This window comes from Meleagris gallopavo, chromosome 4, assembly GCF_905368555.1.
Source record: "Meleagris gallopavo chromosome 4, MGAL_WU_HG_1.1, whole genome shotgun sequence".
Classification (NCBI taxonomy): domain Eukaryota; kingdom Metazoa; phylum Chordata; class Aves; order Galliformes; family Phasianidae; genus Meleagris; species Meleagris gallopavo.
In genome coordinates, this window is record NC_139407.1 from 15,139,022 (window position 1) to 15,154,157 (window position 15,136).

The 15,136-nt window shown below is 42.6% G+C and overlaps 2 protein-coding genes across 18 annotated transcripts in view; one reads left to right on the forward strand and one right to left on the reverse strand.

Moving 5' to 3' along the window:
• The window catches only part of HERC3 (HECT and RLD domain containing E3 ubiquitin protein ligase 3), a 42,555-nt gene extending 34,489 nt beyond the window's left edge, over positions 1 to 8,066 (forward strand). For 2 of the 3 annotated variants that reach the window (XM_085222248.1, XM_085222249.1), the window contains 5 exons: positions 715 to 781; positions 2,252 to 2,334; positions 5,023 to 5,206; positions 5,720 to 5,822; positions 6,440 to 8,066. In XM_085222248.1, the coding sequence (XP_085078374.1) occupies positions 715 to 781; positions 2,252 to 2,334; positions 5,023 to 5,206; positions 5,720 to 5,822; positions 6,440 to 6,648 (646 nt within the window). In that variant the 3' untranslated portion in view covers positions 6,649 to 8,066. Of the gene's footprint in view, positions 1 to 714; positions 782 to 1,289; positions 1,377 to 2,251; positions 2,335 to 5,022; positions 5,207 to 5,719; positions 5,823 to 6,439 lie in introns of those variants that run through there. The other variant, XR_014882855.1, reaches the window with a different exon arrangement.
• A 224-nt stretch (positions 8,067 to 8,290) lies between these two features.
• Positions 8,291 to 15,136, reverse strand: part of FAM13A (family with sequence similarity 13 member A) — a 115,253-nt gene continuing 108,407 nt past the window's right edge. For all 15 annotated transcript variants that reach the window (XM_085222252.1, XM_085222258.1, XM_085222251.1 and 12 more), the window contains 3 exons: positions 12,366 to 12,562; positions 11,672 to 11,773; positions 8,291 to 10,728 (listed from right to left, as the gene is read on the reverse strand). In XM_085222252.1, coding sequence (XP_085078378.1) covers positions 10,602 to 10,728; positions 11,672 to 11,773; positions 12,366 to 12,562 — 426 coding nt within the window. In that variant the 3' untranslated portion in view covers positions 8,291 to 10,601. The remainder of the gene's footprint in view (positions 10,729 to 11,671; positions 11,774 to 12,365; positions 12,563 to 15,136) is intronic.

Genomic DNA, 15,136 nt, shown 5'->3' on the forward strand with positions numbered 1-15,136 from the left:
CAGCTTTTTTCATCAAGCCAGGCTTGGGCTTGGTCCTGAACCAATGTAACTCTGACCTGCTCCCATGAGCAGATCCCCAAGAAAGGGGGCTGAACTGGGTGAAGGAGTGGCTTTTTCTAAAATCTTTCTTTAATCTTTTTTACCTAATTGTGTGAGGATATTGGTTTTCTTTGACAGGTTAATATCCCACTGCTGTGTGACTGCTGTCTCCTGTCTCTTTTGAGTTACTGTCTGGTTTACCAGCACAAAGCTGCAGTTGTATTTTACCAGAATCAAATAAAATATCAGGAAGACAGCAAAAGGACTTTGAGTGATAGGAGAAGAATGTCTACTATATAATGGAGATAAAGATACAATTTTCCACTACCCTGTTTTCTTTCTATCCCTCAGACCTTCTTTATGTCTACGCATAAATATCTAGCAGCCCTTGAAAACTAGAAATGTAGCTCTGTGTGAGGCCAGGATGAATACAGGGTATCCATGGACTACTTAGATACTTTGTATGGACTAGAGCCTGTCTTGTTTCTAGCAAAGCATCTTCTTCCTGGAAGCATATTTCTTACCTTTTCAGGTGACACAGAGGTCCTCTTTCTTGCAATCCTATTACCCAGATGTATGATGGTTTTTACTTTTGCCAATTTTCTTACTCTTTTTAAATGTATGGCTTTTTGAATATGTTTTTCTTTCTCACTTCTTTCCCCCACACACATATAGGAGTCTTCAGCAGCTTTTAGATTATCCTGGGGAAGATATAGAGGAGACATTCTGCTTGAATTTTACAGTAAGTTATATTTAACATTCAAGTGCTGTGATTGTTTCAGTATGGTTGGAAGCCCATTCATGTGTATTATGTGTTTGTTCTAAAATATGCCTGTAGCAAATAGCCTATGTTAATGTTAAGATGTTAAAATGCTTTGTTGTCAGCTCTTGTTGTTTTATATATGGCAATGAAAACTAAGCTAGTAAGCAGGTTAAATAGAGTGGTATTCAGAGTAGCTGTGTTGTCACCGTGGCATGTGACATAATGCCAGTGGCTGACTTCTCACACAGAAGAGTAAGAATTAGATTCCTAAATCCTTCTTGAAAATGGAGGCTTTGGGATCATTGGGCCAGTGCTTGAAATGCTAACACAGTTTAGAGTTTTCCTTGCTGTCATAAGCATATTTTTAAATGTAAAATTTATATTGATTGTATGTGGTTAGGCTGCTTAGAAACAAATATTTTCTAGGGGACTGAGGTAGTCAGCTTTTCTGTGCTTCTAGAGTAATACATATTTTTTTCTTTTCTAGCTAGTAACCTAGAGACAATAATTTCTATTACACAGTGGAGGTTCCCTAGAATTAAGAGTTAGATCTTCATGTACATTAAGATATCAGGTAGGACTTTCCTCATATGCAAACATATCAATACTCATGAAGAAATACAGCATCATTGTTCTCCAGTGGTGTTTTCCTGTGCTACCCTCAGGCAGGTTAAGGGCTTCCATGTTTCAGTGCCTTTGAAGTCCTGTTGCTCTAACAGACTGTGAGTGGTAGATTGATCTTGAGCACGATACAGACTCTTGGCTGTCTGTTCAGGTCCAGCCTGGGGCAATAACAAGGTAGCAGGAAGCCCTGCTACGCACTGTCAAGCTGGGAGAGTGTTGTCTATTTCTTGTTTCATAAATGAGAACACAAAGTTTCTTAAATCAAGCTTGTCTCTTCCCTAAGTCAGGCCTGAGTCTGCCTTTATCTCAAGCAGGTCAGAGCTGCAACTCAGGATGAAGTAATGCAGCCAAAATTATGATAATTTTATATGTCCCAGGTATGTTTGTACTGGTGCCACTGTAGGCCAAGCAAGAGCAGCAGTTTGTCCTTGGTCATGCTGTCTGGCAGTGAGAGCACCTGAATTAATCTACTGTTCTTCCATTATTATGATAATAATAGTAATAGTAATAAAAAGTGATTCTATTCACTGCCAAAGCATGTGGCCTTATTTAAATATACTTTTTATAGTTCGCAGTCTCTTGTTGACCTAAAGAAAAACTTTTTTCCATTCTGAACTTGCTTGGCTTAACATCAGTTCTGCAGCAAATGTAAATGATAGAAAGTGGTGACATTTACAGGATGGAAAAAGTGTTCTGCATATACGCTCTTCTCTGTCCCACCCTTCAAATGCCACTCATCAGCTGTAAAGAGAACCCTGTTATCTTTCTGCAGGCATATGGCCTGAGAAGTACTTTTAGTGAAATTAATTTTGTTATTTTATATAGATCTGCAGGGAGAGCTATGGTGTGACAGAGCACAAGAACCTGATTGAAGATGGAGACAAAATTCAGGTGCAGAAGGATAATAGGTAAGTGAGGTAATATGGGGGAATGGGCTCACACTTGTGGTGAAGTCAGATGCACTGCCACAGAAAATTTGGCTGAGATGAAATGTGGGGGAGATTTAGAAGTCACTGAGAAGTCATTTGTGAACAGATTCTAAGACCAGTTGTTCAGAAAGTTATTGGGTACTAGTGACATTTAAATACAGAATGAGGTTTGCATCCACCAGTGTCTGAGAAATGTCCCACAGCTTTTTGGATGGGTATCTTCTCTATGAAAGACATTAATGTAGACCCCTGTCACAGCTTTCTCATGGTAAATAAAGATCACAACACGGTTGGCCCTTGAAGGTCAGTCCCCATGAATGGTACAGACAGGAGCTGTACCTGAAAGAAGTAAAACGGAGACTGGCAAACTTGTTTGTACTATTAATTCTGGAGCAGGAAACTTTCCCTTGTGTATGCCTGATAGAGGACCACCAATCAGAGCCTTAAGGCCCAGCTGTATGTAAACAAATTGCTTTGCATTTGGCTGAAACATTGAGAGTTATTGCAAGTGCTGTTACCATTTACCCCCCCTCGATTTTTTTCCAGCTGCTAAAGTATTTTCTTCTCATAATCCTGTAATTGGATTTCTACAGATGCTTTGATTACTTGAAACAGCATTCAAATTCTTTCTCTGCTGGCAAAACAGTGTGATCCAGTGTTTAGTCAGCAGGATGGTTGGGGGCTTGTGCAAGGACTGCTGACGACCTTACTGGCAATTCTGGAGATGAAGTCATCTCCTATTAATCTGATTATTTAAAATGGTTCTGATTGTGCCTAAAACCGTGGCTGTAAAAGCTTTGTCTGTCTTCTTAGCTACCTTACTGCAGTTTTACAGCTAGGTATCTGTTTCCATATGAAACTCAGGTAGAGATGGAGAAGTGTAATTCTGTCTCCCTGTAAAGGGAAGATGGGCAGCAAGATAAGTATGGGTGAGTTTGAAACAGTGAGGATGGAAATGCCAGTGCTGGTCTTTAGTTTGTGTAGGCATTCAAAAGTAAAATAGCCTTTTTATTGCTGTGTGCTGCACTGGCCTAGGGGAAGGATCAGTGGTTTTAGCTCAGAGCAAATGTTTGGGAAGAACATCCAGGTTAACTCCTTCAGCTGTTTAGTGAGGAAAGACAAGAAGAGGAGCAAATTCTTAGAAAGAAAGGCAAGTCTGTGGCTGCACTACCTTAATGCATCCCACAATGCAGCTGCTTTGTCATGGCCAGAGTTTTGAACTCAAGCTAACCTCTAAATCCAAGTCTAGACATGGCTGTCAATTCATCCACCTTACTGCTTAATGACTTCCTCTGTTGCTATGTTTAGAGGTCAGGACCAAATTGCTGCCCTGTTGGCCGCAGAAGTGTGTTGTGTTCATGCCTTTGGATGTTGTCCTTCTCTTTGAGCAAGGTTCACTGGTAACTGAAGGGTTCTTAGGATTGTTTTGACTGAACAAGTACTGAGTAGGAAACGCTTGCTTTTTCCCCTTCTCTTTTGAAGTTCATATTGGGTATCACAGCATAAAATGTTTTGGTAAATGGCTTGTGACTCTAACTGCCAGAGTGGTATTAAGCAACAGTTAAGTGCTTAATCAGCTTGGGTTTCCCTAATGCTCAGGTGATGACCATGGGCAAAATGACAGTAAAGCAAATGCACTGGAAAATAAATCCCCCTTTGCTGTATAATGTATTTTTCCAAGTTTTCATATTTGACAGTCTGCTTCCTTATTTTCTGTTTTGAATTTCTTGCCCATCTTTTGCTGCTTTTACATGGCATATGCACTGAGAATTTCTCCATCAGAAGGTCATAGTGCTTCTTCCAGTAGTGGCCTTCTTTGCAACAGTTGAGGCACTGGGCTCTGCTTGGTTCCTTAGTCTGCTTCTGAGTTTAAGCGTGAACTGATCTTAAATGCCAGGCAGAAACAGCTGCTCCACCCATAGAGACTAGTTTCATGTTCCAGTTTGTCATCAGATGGTATCACCAGGAAATATTTCAGGTCATTGCAAAAGTGGAATTCTAGGGTTGCACACAGATCTTGGTGCTTCAGAATGAGAAAAGAGAAAATAAAGACTCCTAACTTCCTAACAAAATCCGAAGACAGTTTGGCCGTGGCCTGACTTTTTGCCGGTTACTGCGGAATATTATTTTTATTTCAGTGCTGTTATTGGGAACCTTTGAAGCAAAACAGTGTTGTCATTCTGAGGGAAGTCATTCCCTTTGCTGCCTACTCCAGAAGCACAGATTCTACTTTTATTTAACCAGAGTGTGAAGGCTGAATAAGAAATTCCTAGGTTTCTTTTCTTGTTCTGTAGTAAGAGGAGTAATTTGAGGAGGAAGTTAATGGGCCATGTAGTTTCAGATTGAGACTTTTCAGAACAGGATTTCCTCAGTCTGGTCTCAGTGGGGACTGGGTTTGGAGCAGCTGCCTCTGCAGAATCACAGTGTGCCTGGCCAGGCTCCCAGTTCTGGAATTGGAGCCTCTCTCAGAGGTTAGGCAGACACTTGGTGCTACCTGCTGCTTTAGTTCTTTGTCCACGTTGCAGTGATTGAGCTTGGTGGTGGTGGGACAAACTTACTGAACACTAATTTTTGTAAGACACATTACAGGCAAAAACAGGATAACACACAGTGCTGCTGCTCAGGCATTTATGTGAAAGTGCTTTTCTCTGTCTCTCAACGTCCTAGGGAAAAATTTGTTGAAGCCTATGTAAATTACATCTTCAACTGCTCCATCCATGAGTGGTACACAGCTTTCTCCACTGGCTTCCTGAAAGTTTGTGGTGGGAAAGTCTTGGAGCTCTTCCAGCCCACAGAGCTCAGGGCCATGATAGTTGGAAACAGCAACTACAACTGGGAGGAACTGGAGGAGGTAAAGCTTCTCTTCTCATTGTTTTTGTCTTCTTAACAAGCACCAGGAGGGTGAACACAGTGGGACGTGGGGTGTGGTGAGCCACAGTGTCCTTTTCTATGTGCCTTGTTCATCTTGCTGTCATTCACATGAAATGTCTTATTGTCCTGTTACTAAATACAGCTCAGGGAGAAAATTAGGGATGAGAAAGAACAGAGGAGAAGGACTTCAGTCTGGTTTTTATCAGTGTGAAGGCTAAGACTGTAGGAAAGAGACAAAACTTAGAGCAAAACTCTCTCCAGTATACAAGGGCAAGAAAACCCACCAAAAACACTGACAAAGGGTTCAGAAATTGTTGGGAAAATGCTTTGCTTCTTTGAGCTATGCTATGGCTCATGGTACTTCCTGTGCTTCATTTCTTAACTGCCAGGTACAATCTGATGTCAGACAAGAGAAGAGATCAGGGCTCGTTTCTGCTTAGATTTTGCTTTCTATTGCTAGATGCAATGATGTGACTTCTTGCTTTCCTAATAGAGTGCTGTCTATAAGGGAGACTACACTGCGACGCACCCAACTGTGAGAATGTTTTGGGAAACCTTTCATGCATTTCCCTTGGAAAAGAAGAAGAAATTTCTCTGTGAGTATTTTGCAGTGATGCAGGCTGTCTGCTGAAAGAAAATAATTGAGTGGGAGCGTGCAGAGCTCCAGGGTTGTGGCACATTGCATTAACAGTGACCCAGCATGCATAGTTAGCTCCTCGGTTACGTGTTCATCAGATCATCTGCTTTGTCCCCGTTTCTCCCTCCAACCCCAAAACCACTGTGTGGTTGAAGTGTTCACAGGGCGATGTCTGCAGTGGGAGTACACTATCCATCTATTTTGTTGCTAGGTGGCAGATCATGGCAGCCCCCAGTGCCTATTTGTAACCTGATTGCTTCTTCTGCAACACTCATATTAGGGGCAAATGGGGCAATTTGGGGGTGATAACCAAGAGAAGCTGACATATAATGAGAAGGAAAATGAGACCACTTGATGTGAGAAAGTGTTGTTTATCACCTTTCCTGATGGCAGTCTCCATGTGGGAGGGGAGTTGTGTGCTAAGAAGAAATGCCCTCAAGAAACGGCTTTGAGAAGTGCATCTGTGTGTTTTGCTTCAAGCAATAGATGGTGTTGGACTAAATGACCTACAGAGGTCTTCTCCAGCTTCAAAGTGACGTGCTTGCTCTGACCAGCCTGCCTTCTCTCTGCTTCCAGTGTTTCTGACGGGCAGTGACCGCATCCCCATCTATGGCATGTCGAGCCTCCGCATTGTCATCCAGTCCACCGCCAACGGGGAGCAGTACCTGCCTGTGGCACACACCTGCTACAACCTCCTGGACCTGCCTAAGTACAGCAGCAAGGAGATCCTCAGTGCCCGGCTGATGCAAGCCATTGATCACTACGAAGGCTTCAGCTTAGCTTGACTGGTGTGGGAGAGGCACAGACACTTGGGTACATGGTGGGCTTGGGTTTATTTTTGTATGGGAAGGGATCGGAGCTTTTTTGGGGGAAAAATAATAAGAATAGATTTGGACAATGCAGTTTCAACCTAATGCTGCCAGTATTTTGTGAGGCTTTAGCAGGCAGGGACTATTGCTTTGAATTTTCTGATCTGCTGAACACAATCAGTTCAGTGAGCTTTTCTGTTGTTTCTCCTCCAGATTCACAGCAGTACCCTACCAGCAACTCCTTCTAGTTTGCTTTTATCGCCCCTTACACACACACTGACTTCTCATTTTAGATCAGTTTATGTACTTGGTGTTCCTTGCACATAGGCTACGATGGTAATTCAGGATGAAATAGTGATTACCTTTTAAAAAAGCTGTGATTCCCCACATCCTTTTTTTTTTTCCTTCCTTTTTTAAATGCAAGCTGGTTCTTGCTTACTTAGGGTGAACGTATCCTCTCTGCTCTTTGGTCCTTGGCAGATGGTACTGGGCTAAGGTGTCACTTGTTATCCCCAGGTCAGTTATGGTACGTGCTCTGTCTTTTTGCACCAGTGTATCTCACGGAGGATGTGTTGGTTGCAGGGTTGGCTTGTTTTTCCTCTTCTGTGTCAATCTTTGTTCCCAAGCAACGTCTTTTTAAAGGATCATCAAATTCCTTTATGCTAAGGCTTGTGGATGGACAAACCGTACTGTTAACAGGTTTCTTGGACTGTATGTCTCTTGTGTTGTTTTTCTGTCCCCTTGTTAGCCGAGGGGGCAGAGCCAAGTCCAGTGTTTCCATTCTATCAGATGTGCTCTTCATTACAAGGAGAGTTGGCAGCAATTATCACTGCTGCCTTTCTCCAGAGGAGTCCTGAGTGTGTGAGGATGTGTGCAAGCTCTCCAGTGTCATCAGGCCGGAGGAAAAGAAAGAAGCATTAAATTCCTGTTGGTGTAGTACCTCTCTGGTTGGAGGCTGGTGTTATTACTGCAGTTTATGGTTGGAGGGGAGACTGTGGCATCTGTTTTGTTTGGCGTGTGCTGGAGGGGAAGGCTAAAGGACAATCTGTTATGAATTGCAATGGTAATGTACAGTAACTGTACAATAAAAGATGAGCAGGCAAAAGCGTAAACTGTATCCTGTAAGGTTGGAGAGCCCCCATCCCATTAATGATAAGTAAATGACTACCCCAACTTTAAGGTTTTGGTGTAAATCTCATTTGAAGCCTGAGGTTGTTTTGCAATTGAATTGTTCTTAGGACATACTCTTTATGCACCACGTTGGATATCTAGTATTGAACTTTGCACCTTGTAACAAAAGGTTATAGGTTTTGTCTTGGCAAATGGAGGAGTGGAGCACTGGTAATGTAATGCAGCATTGAAGAAAAATAAAGCAGCATATGAAATATTGATAACGGGTGTTTTTTTCAGAAGGGGGGAGGGAAGGAAGGAAAGGAGTGAGCAAGGAAGGAACTCCTGCAGATGTACATCTGGAAGTCCAAAGCTAACCTAGCATTTTGTTATCCCCTTCTTCTCCATGCCAGTCTTTCTTACTTTCTTAACAACAGTGCAGGTGGTGGTTTTGGTTTTTGCCACAGGGAAAACAGCATTTCAGAAACAGAGATTAGGCAGCCAGGTGTGTCTTTTTTTTAATTTACAATTTTATTTAACGGATTCTGTTACGTTTAGCTTTCAAAGTTCAAAAATATAAACTCTCTAAAGTGCATAACTGTACTTACATTTCATATAAACTATCTGAAATTCTAGCAGTATGCCATGTAAACAGCGATAACTAAGCATCAGAAAATGCTACAATCTCATCAATTCAAACAATGCAATGGACTGTTCCCTACATATCATTTATCAAGATTTGTCAGGGGCAAAACTCAGCAAACATAGTTTATTGGTACACAGTGCAAACAGGCTTTTAAAAATAATCAGAGAAATCATACTCCTGGGAAGTGTTGGCCCACTACAACATGAATGAGGAGGAAAAGGGGCAGGAACTACACCAAGCTTCCCTTCCTGTCAGTCATCTTCAAATGCAGTTTCTAAGCCCAACTGTAACACTCAGCATATCAGATCTGAGAGGCAGAGCCCCACACCTCCCTCATAATGGACGCTCAGTGCCTCCTAAAAGCCACACCCCAGTTCATCATACAAACCCTTGCAAACAGGGAATTCAGCCTTCACTACTTTTCTGTAGGAGCGGGCAGTTCTGCTGTCAGTAGAAAACAGCCCCAGGCTCTCCCTAACAGAAGCACATCAGCCTCTTATGAGGCAGACTGCCAATGCGGAGCCCTGGGGAAGGGGGAGGAAGACAGCCTCCCGAGTAGCTGCGGGGTGCCAAAAAGACCTGCCCTCAGCACCAGCTTTGGCAAGAATGAGCGCAGACAGCACATTGAGGGGGGTGAGTTTACGTACTGCTCCTCTTTATGGGCCCTCCTGCCCACAGAGAGAAGGGAAGTGAGGAGCTCTTCTGTGAGCCCTGCTCCTGTGTGAAGCCTGGCTGTGATGAGGTGCACTGCACCCATCCTCAGCTGTTCGGCTCCTGCACTCAGCTCCCCAGGGGACTGAGATAAAAGACAGCATCTCCTTGTGATACCAGGGCCAAGCCCCATTAACAAGAGCGTCTTGGCCCAGGTCCAGGGGAAGGGCTGCAGGGCAATGACTGCCTGTATGCACTCCTGGAGTGCACAGGCTGCAGAACTGTCAGCTGCTTGCTGTGATTCTGAACTTGCTGCCTTTCACTCCTCCTCACAATCGGCAGTGATTGTCCAATGCAAGAACTGGAATCCAGTGGCCCAGGACTCTGATAATGCTTAACTGCTCAACCCTGCACCTGAGACACGTGCAGCAGGTGGCTCCAGGCTTTCACTTCCCTGCAGTATCCTCTGCCCCAGCATACAAACTACACCCAACAAAATCACAGGGAAGAAAAGAACATCCTCTGTTGCCACAAAGTATCTCTGCTTCAGCCCACATTGCTGGTGGCACACATAAATAACACTCAGGCTAATGGGTGTGCATGACATCCATGTGGACTTTTACCTTATCACAAGTGTATGGGCTGACGTAGTGGGTTTTCCAGATGCTTGACAGCTGACACTTGACTGAGCAGCTACCAAACTCCCAAGGCATTCTAACTTAAAGCTGATAAAACCTCTTCCCAGGTGCCCAAACATCGTCATAATCTCGCAGCATCCACCTTCCAAGGGGAACAAGTAAGCACGAGCCTTGCTGCACAACTCTTTTGCTTTGCTATTCCAAACAGATGTAGGCATTTTCTTAATTGAATTGGCAGTCAAAAAAGAAAAGTGGGAAGAAAACCCAACTGAATCTTGTGCAAAACTGTAATTCAAACCAGTTCTGGGCTATGACCAGGATACTCTTCCAACATTTTATAAAGCAATGGAAGTCACTGAACTCCGAACAGTCTGGTCAAAAGTCTGAGCAAATCTTTACTGTAGCTACAAGAGAACAATCTTGGTGCTGTCTGACCTGTGCCGTCACATGAGATTGGGTCAGGTCTGGTAAAATAAAGTGGAAGCTATTTGATGATTTAATCACTATTCATGCTACTTTGCCTCTTGCTATGATATCCTGGAAAAAAAAAATAGCATAGCTGGCTTTCATATTCTAAATATTACAGGATCTGTAAGCAAATCAAAACAGAAGGAACCCTTCAGTGCAGTCACTGAGGACAGCATCATGTCTCCTACACTGGCAAACTCCATTTTGGGCATCAGGCCTGGAGAAAGAATGGACAACAGCAAATGGAGAGAGTGATGGAAAGCCACCCATTCCCCCTGTCCTGCCTCTGGTAATGGCTCTTCAGTTCCCAGGGAGCTCCTCAGCCCTCACAGCCAGGCTCTCGATGCATCCACTTCATGCACTTGTCTGCTTGGTGCTCTCTTTTCTTAGTGTATTGGTAAAACCACTCTCCTCCTTTACATCATCTTTGAGCTAATATCTCTTTTACTGATCAGGACCTCCAGCAGCCTTAGCTTGGCCTTAATTTGCTTGTATTCATTGTATTCTTCAGCCATAGGAGTACGGTCTTCTTTTTGCACATTCCTAGTGAGAATAAAAGGAACAAAGGAACCATGAAGATTTCTCTACCAGTAGATCTTCCTTCAGTAGCCTTCCTCTATCTCCAGGCTTCAGACTAACAAAACACCTCCCCCTCTTCTATTACCCAGCAGGGAATAAAACTAAATAACTTTTATACTTAGTGAGAAAAAGAGAAGGGCAAGCAAATGAGCTATGAAGCAGACAGTACATATTGACACGTAACAGAATCCCATGCTTCCAAACGCAGAAGCTTATTTGAAGCTCCTGCTTTGCTGAAATCGTCATCCTCTGCATGACAGTTGGAAAAAAACAACACCCAGCCAACCAAAAGAAACCCAACAAACCCATCAAAAGAAGAAGTCCCATTACCTTCAAAAGAAATAAGATATTTCATTTCAGCATACGCGAGATTCAAGTTTTCTATGATTTTATAAAAACATTTAAAGTTTATAGTAGTGGCAAGAAGCTAATTTCAGGAGAATAAAAATATTAAAGTACTCTATCAGCTCATATATGAGGAGCTTTTTCTGATTCTTACATACCCAGCTATACTCCAGCAAAAGTACTTGTTAAACTCATGTCTGAATACTTCACAGACATGCAAGATCAGGACAGAGAAGCATACAATGTTACTGGGGACAAAGACCAATTCTTCCATCCCTAAGGAAATGTTCCATCATTATTACTAATTTTGCTAGATGCAGCTGGATTTTCTGTACTTATACTGCTTTTGAAAGTTATCAAAGAGGTGGTCCCTAAAGATCTTTGGGGAAAAAGAAATGGTCATTCATTTTAATGGGCAACTGTATCGAATGTGAGTAAATATATAATGATGACAACAAAATATACAGTAGTGAATTCAGGTAACTTTCCATAATTGGAGGCCTTTGTACATGCCAAATTGATTAAGAACAGCTGAAAGACAGAGCAATAGCTGAGAAATTACCTCCCATTTTGTCGGAAAAAATTATCTTCAAAGTCTCTCAGTTTTTTTCTGATCCGCTTTTTCTCTTCCCTGACTTCTTGCAGCTGCTCTAACAGTTCAGGCCTGTTGTGTTTAAATACAGACATGATTATACTTATGAACACAATTATAACTGGGAACATACAATAAATTTGCAAATTTAGCGTTGTATGGATGCCAAGTAACTGAGCTGCTCCATAAGCAGCCCTGGGAATCTGCTGTTAATTGCAAAAGAAAGGTCTCTGAGTTTACTTCAAGAAAAAGACTACACGTAGGCTTAAGTCAAGTGTGCATTTCACAATTCATCACTAACTTCAGTGAAACTTACTTGCTGAAGGTAGATCTGGTTTTGGTGACTTCTATGGAATTGAGGTTCGACGGCCATGCATTAGGCCTACCATCTAAGTGTGTATGCATAGATCTAGGTGCTTAAAACTAGAAAGGAGTTCAACTTGATGTCTCCGAAAATGGGAATGCCTTGTAGAGTACAGGGGTTGTTTCAATGACAAAGCTCAGTAGTGATAGTAGCTGAAGTGGAGGTACTATTAAGCCCAAGATTCTGAAGATTATAGAAGTCAGACATCACTATGAGGACAGGATAGTTTTCTCCCAAAGCCTTTCATATAGGGATCTATTGCATTTCAAAATGAAGTGCAAAAAAATTTGGACAACATACATGGATGCTTCATGGAGATTTGAGAGCCCCATATCCTGACTGCTCCTTGATGGTATCTTATCATCCACTGGGGAAACAAAGCCGTCGGCATCATCTTCTAGTTGATCCAAAAAGCTACGCACGTTGAAATCTGTTTTCATAGTGATTGTGAAGTCTGGTTTCACATTGCTGTCCTCCTCAGAGCCCTCCTCTTCCTCCTACAGAGAGAGAAAGAACATCCCCATCACACAGTAAGTTGCTTCCCTTCTCAGAAGCAAGCATCTCCTTTCACTGCATGCACTGGGAACAGATATGAAAATAAGTGAATAAGCAGAGCAAGCAAGCACTTCAATTGCTAAGCAATACAGTACACCAGGATATCACCAGGAAGACACGCTATACCCAGAGCCTATCAGAGAAATCAACTCAGATTGGTTAAGGAGACCCAAGGCAGCAAAAGTGTAGGAAAAAAATCTAGCTTTCTCAGCAAGATGTTGCTTTAATTCTTATATTCTGATATAGATAAAACCAATTTCAGTTGTAATGCATGCTGTCTAAAGCACAGCTGCCATCCTTTGCTCGTCTATACAAATACACCAGGCAGCATACAGATCATCAGCTTAAAACAAGTATTCTCTCATAAGATACACCGCAATAGCTCTCTCTAAAGGCAGAGTTCAAGACCTGAAATGCTTTCAGTGCTACCAATGAGCTCACAGAGATCTTTCTAAAGCCAAGTATTGGATATCATTGACTGTAAAAGCCTGCTGTTGCTAACATGGTCCCAACCTCAGCTCCATACCATATAGCTGTAGCACACTGAAAATTGGAGTGGAAACACTTTGTCTGGTACCATTTCCCCAAAGTACACAGACAAATCGGTCACGTTCAATTTTTTTTCCTACAACCTACAGGCACAACTTTTGGAAGTCTCTGCTGCACTTTGTGTTTGCTAATTCATAGAACTCTCAAATGTAGGCCTTGTCATGTGATACCATCCAGAAATCACTTGTGTTTTCAGGAAACAGGACACAGTTTTCTCTTACTTGCAGAGACCTTTCTAGAAAGCAATTTTCAACCTTAATATAAAGCATGAGGTTGGAATAAAGTAATAAACCATAGAATCATAGAATGGTTTGGGTTGGAAAGGACCTTTAAGACCATCTAGTTCCAACCCCCTGCTATAGGCAGGAGCACCTCCCATAGACCGGATTGCTCTCAGCCCCATCCAGCCTGGCCTTGAATGCTTCCAAGGAGAGGACATCCACAACCTCACTGGGCAACCTGTTCCACTGTCTCACTATTCTCACAGTAAACAATTGTTATCCTCATATCTTCTTCATATCTAGTCTAACTCTACCAGTTTAAACCCATTTCCTTGTCCTGTTGCTACTTGCCCTGTAGATTTTCTTCTTGTTCCTCTGTGTGTCCCTGTGTGTTAATTCCGTCCGGGTTTTAGCTTTCCCAACCTGATCCTTACTTGGATAATTTCCCTGTAGCCATCCCTGGTAACCTGTTCCTGATTCCACTCCCTACAGACTTTCTTTTTGAGCTTAAGTAAGTCCGGGAGCTCCCTGTTGATTAACAGAAGCCATGAGGAGTTCCATGACAACTGCAGCAGTATGAGCAGTCAAATGCTGTCCAAAAAAAAAACAGGCCAAAGAGAGAAAGGAGACCAATCGCTCACTGCCATTCTCAGGATCCCAGGCATGCTGTTCTGTCCAGCGAGGTAGTAGCACTGGGCCTGAAGCAGGAGAACGTCATTCCTGCTGGCGTGCAGTGGAAGATTTGCTAAGTCAATCAAATTAATAGAAATGGTATTATTTTATTCTATGGGAATCCTTTTGGCACTGAAGGAGAAGGCCCTTTGCCCTTTTCTAGGAGACTAAGTTGCTTCTGTATTCCAGTTCTGGAAAAGGACTGTTTTCATAAACAGTGCAAGAAATTTTACCCAAAGAGAGAAGCAAAGTATCCATGTAACTTGGATCTGCATATCTGGTAGCAGTCTCTTCCCCAAGGACACCCATAAGCCTGTGCCAGCCAACGAGGGCCAGCACAGCAGGCTGGCTTGCTTGTCTCGCTCCAGGGCACACAGCCCGCAGCTCAGGAGTAAGCTTCCTGCCAAAGAAAGCCCACGGGAGGAAAAGACAGTGCAGAAATCTCACTTGTTTAGACCTTAGTGCCAAAAAACTACATCTGGCCATTACAAGACCTCTTAAAGCATTTTGCTATTTAAAATGAAGGAGCAATTAAAAACAAAAATCTGATCAAGAACCATTGCTTAGAAAGCGTCTCATATGAAAATCTTATTTTAAACCCACACTGCCATTTACATTCTAACCAAAATTATCTTCATTGACTAGATCCATTTGGCTTCCATCTGTGAGGTTATTTAGGCAATCGTGAGACATTTGGTTTCCAGAGCTACAAATATAAAATCTCCTGAGTTACCCAATATCAGTACTCCCAGCAGTGAAAAGCTGATGCATGCAGCATCACAGGTCTCCAATAAGTGTTAATTGGCATTTCAGCATTAATGGGCTTCACGAGAGCAACACCACAGCTCTCCACGTTTGTGCTCTCTGTAGGAAACCAGTGAGATGCTGCTCTGATGCAGCATTTGCCTCACTAGTCACCAGAGATCACCACATTTGACAGCTGTAAGCTTTGAATCCAGTTGCACACACAGTTGAAAGACAGAAGACACAGAAATGCCCCAGTCAATCAAATAACCCAATCCAGACCTCTGTTGCAGACTTGAGAGAGCTCCATGTTTGTTAACCAGCAGTTCT